Source organism: Ranitomeya variabilis, chromosome 6, assembly GCF_051348905.1.
Source record: "Ranitomeya variabilis isolate aRanVar5 chromosome 6, aRanVar5.hap1, whole genome shotgun sequence".
In the NCBI taxonomy this organism is placed as follows: Eukaryota; Metazoa; Chordata; class Amphibia; order Anura; family Dendrobatidae; genus Ranitomeya; species Ranitomeya variabilis.
Window position 1 is genome coordinate 216,356,605 of NC_135237.1, and position 12,346 is coordinate 216,368,950.

A 12,346-nucleotide genomic window follows, 5' to 3' on the forward strand; every position below is an offset into this window, starting at 1 on the left:
CATACACGATAATAAAATCTGCCATTTTTGAGTCAGAATACCAAGTGTGCATTCAACATAGCTTCTTGCCTGGCTCAAGCAATATAATTAAAGATGCGTCTGGTGTAGTTTAGACTGCGGCTTGAGTACGGCTTTATTAGATTTCATCCTAATTGGAATGCCTCATCCCCAACTAAAACAAATGGCAAACTTGGGCCTTCCGTGCCTGGTAGAGGTTGTGCTGCGGGTATGTTGAAGTGGTTGCTGTACAGGCATTTCCCTATGTTGGACTCTTTGAATACTTGGGAATCGTTGGTCCGACCAATATCAACTGCAACAAAATGGTATCTAGCATCCGCAACAGCCATTAACACAATTGAAAAGTATTTTTTATAGTTGTAGTACAGGGATCCACTATGCACGGGTTTCTGAATCCGGATGTGCTTCCCGTCCACGGCACCGATGCAATTGGGAAAATTCGCAACATCCTCAAAGCGTTTGGCGATGGATAGCCACATTGCTGGTGTTGGTCTCGGTAGTACAACTTGATGTAAGTTGTTCCAAATGGCCTCACAGGATTCACGAACAAGTTTGCAAATGGTAGATTTGCCCAGTTGAAATTGGAAGTGCAGTGAGGCAAACGTTTCTCCTGTAGCGAGTATCTCTGAGCAAAAACAACATCATGAGCAAAATGGCCATAGGGTACAGAGTTTACAAAAGCTTACATTTTTTCAAAACAAACAACAAGGTGACTGAAAATGGATATTAAACTGTATGACATTTGGCTACGTGTAAGAAACAGTGAAATGCACAACGGTATAGTTACATTACATCTTGTCTTTGAAATCAGCTGGCACAATGTAAACAAATAAAAGAAAAACTACTTCAGGGTCACCACTAAACGTTCTTTCACGGAAATTGCTGTGTTGATGATGTATCTCATCCTTGACATTCGACAGCAGAATATCAAATGTTTCAATTTTCATTCAAAGGTATAGCTGAAATTTAAATGTATGATCCCGAATTTGAGCATAGTGTGAAAGGCACCATATGTTTGCCGAAAAAAGTTGACTTCATGAACCCAATATCTCCTCCGACAAACACGTCTTCTCCGACGACGTCGCAACTGCATCAAGCGAAAGAGTACAAGCTGAGTCACAAACATCTTGCTGGCTGCTGAAGGACACTCAATGCTTCCAAAATGGCGAATTTGTCCACCCACACACAACACTGTCATCATAGCAAAAAAAAAAATCGAACTACCGTATTTACTCAAGTTTAAGCCGAGATTTTCAGCCCATTTTTTAGGCTGAAAGTGCCGCTCTCGGTTTATACTCGAGTCATTGTCGGCGGGGGGTGGGGTTGGCAGGGGAGTGGGAGCTGCTGCTGTCACATGTTCACCTGCTCCTGGCGCGGTCCCTGCATGTCCGATGGCCTCCGGGCAGCGCTTCCTGTGTTCAGCGGTCATGTGGTACCGCTCATTAAAGTAATGAATATGGACGCATATTCATTACTTTAATGAGTGGTACGTGACCACTGAACATAGGAAGAAACTTCCGGCTCCCGGAGACCATCTGACAGTGAGACGCTGCCAGGGACCGCGCCGGGAGCAGGTGAGTATAACGGGGGAGGGTAAGCATTCCGATATTCACCTGACCCCGTTCCACTGCCGGGAGCCGCTCTGTCTTCCATGTCCTCTGCCTGTTCAGGTCAGAGGCGCGATGATGTGTTTACTGTGCGCCCTCTGCCTGAACAGTCAGAGCCGGAAGACAGAGCGGCGCGCAGCGGTAGAACGAGGAAGGTGAATATCGCAAGTGCCAGGGGCCTGAGCGACGAGAGGTGAGTATGTGATTTTTTTATTTTAATCGCAACATATGGGGCATAATCTATGGCACATCTTATGGGGCATAATCTATGGAGCATTTTATGAGGCATAATCTATGGAGCATTTTATGGGGCACAATCTATGGAACATTTTATGGGGCATAATCTATGGAGCACTTTATGGGGCATAATCTATGGAGCATTTTATGGGGCCATTAACCTTTATACAGCATTGTATGGGGCATAATCTATGGAGCATCTTATGGGGCATAATCTATGGAGCATTTTATGGGGCATAATCTATGGAGCATTTTATGGGGCCATCAACCTTTATACATCATTGTATGGGGCATAATCTATGGAGCATCTTATGGGGCATAATCTATGGAGCACTTATGTGGCATAATCTATGGAACACCTTATGGGGCCATCAACCTTTATACAGCATTGTATGGGGCATAATCTATGGAGCATCTTATGGGGCCATTATTAACCTTTGTGCAGCATTATATGGGGAATATTTTAGTATGGAGCATCTTATGGGGCCCATCATGAACTGTATGGAGCATTATATGGGGCTCATGATTCAATATGGATATTCAAAAACACAACCTACTGATGTCTCAATTAATTTTACTTTTATTGGTATCTATTTTTATTTTTGAAATTTACCAGTAGCTGCTGCATTTTCCACCCTAGGCTTATACTCGAGTCATTAAGTTTTCCCAGTTTTTTGTGGCAAAATTAGGGGTCTCGGCTTATACTCGGGTCGGCTTATACTCGAGTATATAAGGTAACTTTATTGACAGTTTTGGAACGCATACAAATGTATACTTCCGGAATGGACACCATCAATGACCAATGCAGCCACATGTGTTAACGCATGCGTTAATACGATGGCAAAAAAAACACCATAAATAGAAAATTTTGGGCTCATTTTTAGCACATCCTTTTAACAGATCCGTTAAACGGATCACCCCAATGCAATGTGAACCTAGCCATTGTGGACTACTGCATACCCGGTGATGAATCATCCCTGTTCACTGTCCCAAGCTCTGGAACCATCTGCAAAATACTCTGCAGAGGAGCTAGTGAGGGGGACATCAGTGATATTTGCCAAGCCACTTGTTTCTGCCTCCATCAATGCCTGACAGTTATGTTCATGTGTCATGTCAAACCAAGCTTCCTCGTGTGCTAGTTTGAAAAACAGGGGCAGATCTTGACTTTCAATCCCTCCCTCTTCCCCATCCTGATATTCTCCTCCTTTTCTATATTCACTGGTAACAGCGTAGCTGGGTTTAGAACATTACAGCGTTTGATAGGTATATGAGTGGGCGTAAGGAGGGAAACTTCATATTTGGTCAACCTGGATCCTGAGAGATGGCGTGTCTGAGCATGTTGGAGTATTTCAGATACTGCATGAGGAATTTAGAGTGTGAAAGGGTTGCCTAACACTATGTCTTGTGTCTTTTTAACAAGTTCTGAAGCAGCCGCCACAGCTCTAACACAGACGGGAGATCCCATGATGACTGGATCTAGTGCCACAGAGTAATACCCTAGAGGGCGCTGAATGCCACCGTATTCTTGGGTGAGGACGCCAGATGCATGTCCAGCTTGTTCGTGACAGTACAGGGTAAATGACTTTTCCTACTTTGGGATACCAAGAGCTGGTGAGGCAGAGAGGGTGAACTTGATGGTATGGAATGCATCAACTGCCTCGGGACTAACGGTGACAGCCTCGGTTTTGAGGCATTGGAACAATGGGGCCATGACACTAGAAGCATTTTGAATCCAGAGACAGCAATACTGGACCAGGCCCAAGAATGCCCGAATGGACTTCTAAATCTGGGGAGAGATACTTTTAGTATAGCCTAAATCCTTACTGGACTGAGATGCTTGATGCCTGGAGACAGGCAATGTCCAAGGAAGAGGACTGTGGACTTACACAATTGGAGTTTGTCTTTTGAAGATTTGCACCCGTGCTCTGCTAAAAAATATCAGCAGAGATTGAGATTTAGTGTGGCCCAACTGATCTGTTTTGCTAACAAAGGAGGAGGTCATCCATGTATTGTAAGAGCACTGTGGATGAAACAAGGAGGTACCAGTTGTCTAACATGGTCTTTAGGGACTTGGAAAATGACAAAGGTGAGTTACCGGCTCCTTGTGGAAGGACTGCCCATGCATACTGGGCACCTCTGTGGGTAAAGGCTAAATAAGAGGTGCACTCTGTGGACAGAGTGACAGAGAAAAATGCATTGGGCATATCTATCACTGTGAAACACTTAGCTGTGCTGGGGACCTGATTCAGGAGAGTATGGGAGGGAGTATGCAGTTGCTGCATTGACCGCCCAAAGATCATTGACAATACGATAGGCAACTCGCTGATCAGGTGGGGTTTTCTTTTTGACTGGATAAAGGGGGGTGTTGAATGGGAAGGTTATAGGGACAATAAGGCCTCTTGTCAGAAGTTCTTGGAAGTTTTCATTTATTGCTGCATCCTAGCAGCGTTCAATGGTTACTGATTTTTACAGGGGGGTTGTGCTCCGGGTATAAATTTCACTATCATTGGGGGAATGGGCAATTTTCCCATGTCAAGTTTGCTATGTCCCCACAGCTGGCTGGGTATGTTCTCGACCCATGTAGGCTGGTAATGCGGTTCAGAGTGTTTCGTGTCAGGGACTGTAGAAATTGTCAGAGACCAGACTACACAGTGTGCCTTTGTCAAGGGGGGTTGTCATCTTGGGGCCATTTGGAGTGAATTCTATGCAGGTTCCAATTTTCTGCAACACGTCTGTCCCTAAGTAATTGAATGGTACATCAGGGGAGACTAAAACCTGGGTCACAATTGAAATGGAATTATGCAAATTCAGTTGGAGGGGCTGAGTTATTTGTAATTTAGTAGGTCATCCCTCTACCCCTTCACAAGACAAATATTCTGGTGACAATATGTCCTTCGGCACATGTTCTTGCTTTAATAAAACTGTACGGACTGTTCCAATGTCTACCATGAGTGTAACAGTTTCTTCCTCCCCCCGGGAAATAGGAATAGTGAGTATGAGTCCCTAAGGGGTGACAACAGGGCACAGGGAGTCATCTTGATTGCTAATTTCCTATGGAAAGGTCAGGGAAGTAGCTGTTGACTTTGTGGGACATTTGGCTGAAAAATGCACTTTTTTCCCACAAGACCAACATTCAACTTTGCTGTAGTCGCTACCTTCTCCTTGACGATGATTTCCCTCTCTCCCTCCCTTTTACCCTGCGCTGCATGGTGGCCAAATACATTTTTTTCCTTGGGATGGTTTCTAGTTCAGCACCCTGGGCTATTTCTTTCAGGTCAACCCACTGCATATTGTGCCACTCTGGGCAACTAGTGCGTACAGCGGTTTGTACTGTAGGCTTAAGAGCATTCATGAAACATTGTAGCAATAATCTGCGATCCTTATCATTATTCTCATACCCAAAATCCAACCATGTTTGTTCTAACACAGAGACATATTCTGAGACTGACTGAGCTTTGTCCTGCACTACAGTCTACAGTATAAATTCTCGCCTTGAATCTGCCATGTTTTTAGCTGCTGGTTGCTGCCCTGACATCATTTGAGTAACCTCCATGAGCAAGGGGTTACAACCTTCTGTAAAATAACCGAGACTAGGTCATCCCATGTGGCCTGATATGCCTCCTGGACTCCCTGGAGGCACGTTCTGAATGTTATCTGGGTTTTTTGGGGATCGGGGAATTAGGTAGCGAGGGCAATGAGCTCACTTGGGGACCAGGGCTTATATGTCTGTTGGCCACACCTGAGGATGATGATGTACTGGCTGGTTAATTCCATCCAACCCCAGGGGTACAAACTATATGACTCGTGGTCCTCATTGGGAAAAGAGGCACTTTGTGTGTAATCCCTGGGCGCATAGGGACCCACAGGACAAGCAATAGTTAGTCCCAGAGGAATTCTGTTGGCCACAAGACCTGCATGTCCATCCCTATGATCCTACATAAGGGGGGCCGAAGGGTAGGTAGGCTTTACATCTAGTACAGGGATGTCAAGGTTCTTAACCCCTTTACCCACAAGGGTGGTTTGCATGTTAATGACCTGGCCAATTTTTACAATTCTGACCACTGTCCCTTTATGAGGTTATAACTCTGGAACGCTTCAATGGATCCTGATGATTCTGACATTGTTTTCTCGTGACATATTGTACTTCATAGTAAATATAGGAAAACTGACTGAACAGCAATCTAGTCTGAACTGGTGCATAACCAAAAAAGGACTTGCATAGCAAAAAGATCAATGGCTGCACTCAATTTTACTGTACTAAAGCAAGGAAATGTGCGATACATGAAATGGGAATAGCATAATGGCTTGTGAAATCTATGAAAAAACACATGAGATGCTTAGCACAAGATTTGGCCAAAAATTGTGAGCCCATCCACCAAACGTCAAGGTAATCTCAAATCGGATGGGTACCTGACTGCCTAATGTGAACACTTACCTATGGCTAATAACATGGTAAAGCCTGCATTTATAGGAAGGTCAGAACCAACTGTGTTTGGATGTAATGAAAATCACAGCATGGTGAAGGGTGGGGCATTCAAGTCAGAAAAAATAGTACATAGTAAATATAGGAAAACTGACTGAACAGCAATCTAGTCTGAACTGGTGCATAACCAAAAAAGGACTTACATAGCAAAAAGATCAATGGCTGCACTTAATTTTACTGTACTGTACCCATCCGATTTGAGATTACCTTGACGTTTGGTGGATGGGCTCACAATTTTTGGCCAAATCTTGTGCTAAGCATCTCATGTGTTTTTTCATAGATTTCACAAGCCATTATGCTATTCACATTTCATGTATCGCACATTTCCTTGCTTTAGTACAGTAAAATTGAGTGCAGCCATTGATCTTTTTGCTATATTGTACTTCATGATAGTTATCAAAGAAATTTTACATTACCTGCATTTATTTGTGAAAAAAACGGAAATTTGGCGAAAATTTTGAAAATTTCACAATTTTCAAACTTTGAATTTTTATGCCCTTAAATCACAGAGCTATATCACACAAAATACTTAATAAGTAACATTTTCCACATGTCTACTTTACATCAGCACAATTTTGGAACCAAATTTTTTTTTGTTAGGGAGTTATAAGGGTTAAAATTTGACCAGCAATTTCTCATTTTTACAACACCATTTTTTTTAGGGACCACATCACATTTTAAGGCACTTTGAGGGGTCTGGATGATATAAAATACCCAAGTGTGAGACCATTCTAAAAACTGCACCCCTCAATGTGCTCAAAACCACATTCAAGAAGTTTATTAACCCTTCAGGTATTTCACAGGAATTCTTGGAATGTTTAACAAAAAATGGACATTTAACTTTTCTTCACAAAAGAATTATTTCACATCCAATTTGTTTTAGTTTACCAAGGGTAACAGGAGAAATTGGACCCCAAAAGTTGTTGTGCAATTTGTCCTGAGTACGCTGATACCCAATATGTGGGGGTAAACCACTGTTTGGGCGCATGGCAGAGCTCGGAAGGGAAGGAGCGCCATTTGACTTTTCAGTGCAAAATTGACTGGAATTGAGATGGGACGCTATGTTGCGTTTGGAGAGCCCCTGATGTGCCTAAACATTGAAACCCCCCACAAGTGACACCATTTTGGAAAGTAGACCCCCTAAGGAACTTATCTAGATATGTGGTGAGCACTTTGACCCACCAAGTGCTTCACTGAAGTTTATAATGTAGAGCCGTAAAAATGAAAAATATAATTTTTTCACAAAAATGATCTTTTCGTCCCCAATTTTTTATTTTCCCAAGGGTAACAGAAGAAATTGGACCTCAAAAGTTGTTGTGCAATTTGTCCTGAGTACGCTGATACCCAATATATGGGCGCATGGCAGAGCTCGGAAGGGAAGGAGCGCCGTTTGACTTTTCAATGCAAAATTGGCTGGAATTGAGATCAGATGCCATATCGCGTTTGGAGAGCCCTGCTGTGCCTAAACAGTGGAAACCCCCCAATTCTAACTGAAACCCTAACCCAAACACAACCCTAATCCCAACCCTAACCACACCCCTAATCTGAACATGCCTCTAACCGTAATCCCAACCATCCACCTAACCCCAACACACCTCTAACCCTAATCCCAACCCTAACCACACCCCTAACTCCAACACACCCCTAACCCTAATCCCAACCATAACTCTAACCACACCCTTAAATTGGACACACCCCTAACCCTAATCCCATCCGTAAATGTAATCCAAACCCTATCCCTAACTTTAGCACCATCCCTAACTTTAGCCCCATCCCTAACTTTAGCCCCAACCCTAACCCTAACTTTAGCCCCAACCCTAACTTTAGCCCTAACCCTAACTTTAGCCCCAACCCTAACTTTAGCCCCAACCCTAACCCTAACTTTAGCCCCAACCCTAACCCTAACTTTAGCCTCAACTCTAACCCTAACCCTAATGGGAAAATGGAAATAAATACATTTTTTTAATTTTATTATTTTTCCCTAACTAAGGGGGTGATGAATGGGGGTTTGATTTACTATTTATAGGGTTTTTTTTAGCAGATTTTTATGATTGGCAGCTGTCACACACTAAAAGACGCATTTTATTGCAAAAAATTGTTTTTGCGTCTCCATATTTTGAGAGCTATAATTTTGACGTTTTTATTGGTACCATTTTCGGGCACATGACATTTTTTGATCGCTTTTTATTCCAATTTTTGTGAGGCAGAATGACCAAAAACCAGCAATACTGCAGGGAGGCTTGCTCCATGGTCAAGTCACCAGAAGAAAGCCATTGCTGCACAAATGCCACAGAGAATCTCGCCTACAATATGCAAAACATCACAGAGACAAGCCTCAAAACTTCTGAAACAAGATAATTTGGAGTGATGAGACCAAAATTGATGTTTTGGCCACAACCATAAACGTTACATTTGAAGAGAGGTCAACAAGGCCTATGATGAAAGGAACACCATTCCTACTGTATAGCATGGAGGTGGATCGCTGATGTTTTGGGGATGTGTGAGCTACAAAGGCACTGGAAACTTCGTGAGGCTTGCTGGCGCCTGCTCTGAGCAGGGGCTTGCAAGCCACCTCCCTGCAGGACCCAGAAGGCTTCCCACGGCTATTTTGGATCCGGGGGCCTGCAGGGAGGAGGAGGTGGTAGAAGACCCCTCTTTCAGATTTCCCACTTGCCCATACCAAATGTATTCAGTATCATTTCAGATCCATCTACCGCTACCTTTCCATTCAGTCTCTCCACTATCTCACTTGCTGGAACCGGGACAATCCCCTGCGGGTCAGTGCTTCCCTTACTGTTGCCAGTGCCCATGACTGCAACATCTATGCCTGAGTTTACCGTATAACTCCTTTTGACACAACTAAATGTAATCCTGTCCCAGTTATTACAAGACTCGCAAGACGGATTCTAAGGAAGCACTAACACTGATTGTCCAGCCCTGTGAGCTAGGGACATTCTTACACAAAATGAAAAGAACAAGAATACCAAAATGACTGCTCCAAAAACTATTGAAACAAACTTTGTGCTCATATATCATCTAATGAGTTTATATGAATAGCTGCCTCGGCAGTTTCTCCTGTAACTGAGTCTGTCCCTGGACAAAAAAAAAAGGATGTCACTAAGGTGGGGGCGTAGTGGTTTGTATTTACTGCCCAGTTCAAAAGTTTCCCTTCAACATCTTGTAAAGGCACAGCATGACAATTAAGTTTTACTTATATTGCACAGTCGTGCTCAAATGTTTACATACCCAAGCATAATTTTTTGCTTTCTTGGCCTTTATACAGAGAATATGAATGATAACACCAAAACTTTTTCTGCACTCCTGGTTAGTGTTTGGGTGAAGCCATTTACTGTCAAACTACTGTGTTTTTTCATTTTAAATCATAATGACAACCCAAAACATCCAAATGACCCTGATCAAAAGTTTACACACCCTGGTGATTTTGGCCTGATAACATGCACAGAAGTTGACACGATTGGGTTTGAGTGGCTACTAAAGGTAACATCCTCACCTGTGACCTGTTTGCTTGTAATCCATGTGTGTGCATAAAAGGTAAGTAAGTTTCTGGGATCCAGACAGAATCTGGCATCTTTCATCCAGCCACTGACATTTCTGGATTGCGAGTCATGGGGAAAGCAAAAGAATGGTCAATGGATCAATGGGAAAAGGTAGTTGAACTGTATAAAACAGGAAAGTTATACAAAAAGATATCTAAGGAATAGATAATGCCAGTGAGCAGCGTTCAAACTGTGATTAACAAATGGAAAATCAGGGGCTCTGTAAAAACAAAACCACAGTCAGGTAGACCAACAATAATGTAGTCTAGACAACTGCCAGGGAAATTGTTCAGGATGCAAAGAAAAACCCACAAATAACATGAGATGAAATACAGGACTCTCTGAAAACTAGAAGTGTGGCTGTTTCAAGATGCACAATAAGGAGTCACTTGAAAAAAAATGGGCTGCATGGTCAAGTTGCCAGAAGAAAGCCATTGCTGCACAAATTCCACAGAGGATCTTGCCTACAGTATGCAAAACATCACAGAGACAAACCTCAAAACTTCTGAAACAAGGTAATTTGGAGTGATGAGACCAAAATTGATGTTTTGGCCACAACCATAAACGTTACATTTGAAGAGAGGTCAACAAGGCCTATGATGAAAGGAACACCATTCCAATTGTATAGCATGGAGGTGGATCGCTGATGTTTTGGGGATGTGTGAGCTACAAAGGCACTGGAAACTTAGTCATAGTTGAAGGAAAGATGAATGCAGCATGTTATCAGCAAATACTGGAGGTAAATTTGCTCTCATCGGCCCAGAAGCTGCACATGGGACGTACTTGAACATTCCAACATGACAATGATCCAAAACACAAGTGTTATGGATCTGCAACACAGGACTAAGGTAGAAGGGGGAAAACTGACCCTGCACTGTGACTAGGCTGAAACCCTGCGATGGAGTGGGTGACCCATTCCTTGCTAATAGACCACCGACGATCCTAGATTAATCTCAAGCAAAAATCTATAGATAAGGAGAAGGGGTACCCTAAAAGAACTATTCCGTCAGCTGGCAGAAAGGGGTTAATCTTAATCGAAGACCTATAGATAGGGGGAAGGAAGTCCTTAAAAGATCTAAGGACTGGGTACAAAAACGGGTCACCTCCTAGTAGAAAACACAGAGAAGGCTGCAAAAACCAATAGAAAACAGAAACGAAGGCTAGCAGAACCAGAGGTACCAGTACTGCACAAATAACACACACAGAACACTAAGCAAAGCACCAAGCTAGAGCTTAAGCAGATTAACACTGTTGTCCAGCAAGGACTGGGAGGCAGGTGCTGGTTAGTAAAGAGTGAAACAAACACCTGACCCAAGACAAACACAGCACCAGAGAAAAAAGACCAGCAGCCAGAAATTCACAAGAAGATGGCGGATAGTAACAAACTAAACAGATTCTAACAGTACCTCCCCTTTAACAAGTATCCCACGGATCCTCTAGGTTGGGCCTTATTCAGAAATGTCCTGTGAAAAGCCTTAATTAACCTTGAGCCTGAGACGTCCACAGCTTTCACCCTGGAATTGTCCTCGGGACCGAAACCCTTCCAGGACACATAATACTGTAACCCTCCTCTATGCCACCTGGAATCAAGAATGCGTGAAATCTAAAACTCGCAGTCCTCATCAATTGGACGGCATAACCACCTTATCTGACGTGTCAACCTTCTTCAGCAAAGATACATGAAAAACTGAATTAATTTTCCAGGACGAAGGAATGTCTAATCTCACCACTGCCGAATTGACAATGTGAACCACTTTGAAAGGTCCTACAAACTTCGGCCCCAACTTTTTAGAAGGGATCTTCAAATGCAAATTCCTAGAGGAAAACCATACCATGTCCCCAACAACAAACCTCGCCTCCCTTCTACTCTTGTCAAAAAATTTCTTAGACCTTCTATTAGCCTATTGTAGGTTATGGGTCACACTGGTCCAAACCCTTTCCAAATTTCCAGAAAAACTCTCCTTCTCAAGCACCACCGCCGCAATCCTAGAAAAAGGACCGAAAGATGGATTCTTCCCACTACAACAAAAGAAAGGAGAACACCCAGCTGAAGAAGACATATGATTATTGAGAGCAAACTCAGCTAATGGTAGATATTACGACCACATCTCCTGATTGTCCGCTACAAAACATCTCAAAAACTGCTCAATGTCCTGGTTCTTCCTCTTGGTCTGTCCATTGGACTGCGGATGATAGCCCGACGGAAATGACAAATGAACCTTAAGTCTTTCACAAAAGGCACGCCAAAAGCAAGCCACAAACTGTGGTCCCCTATTAGAGATTATGTCCGTGGGAACACCATGAAGTCTGACAATCTTTCACAAATGCCCTGGCAAGTGTCTTAGAGCAGGGTAATTTATTGAATGGTACCAGATGACACATCTTACTAAACCAGTCCACAACAACCCAGATAACAGAAAAAAAAAACCTCAGAGACCGGCAGG

The 12,346-nt window shown here is 43.1% G+C and overlaps 1 protein-coding gene across 6 annotated transcripts in view; it reads left to right on the forward strand.

Moving 5' to 3' along the window:
* RECK (reversion inducing cysteine rich protein with kazal motifs) overlaps window positions 1-12,346 on the forward strand; it is a 1,181,658-nt gene that overhangs the window by 455,003 nt on the left and 714,309 nt on the right. The window contains exon 1 of one of the 6 annotated variants that reach the window (XM_077269434.1): window positions 3,829-3,948. The exons of the other annotated variants lie outside the window; for them this stretch is intronic. Coding sequence (XP_077125549.1) covers window positions 3,889-3,948 — 60 coding nt within the window. The 5' untranslated portion in view covers window positions 3,829-3,888. Of the gene's footprint in view, window positions 1-3,828; window positions 3,949-12,346 lie in introns of those variants that run through there. 6 annotated transcript variants of the gene reach the window in all.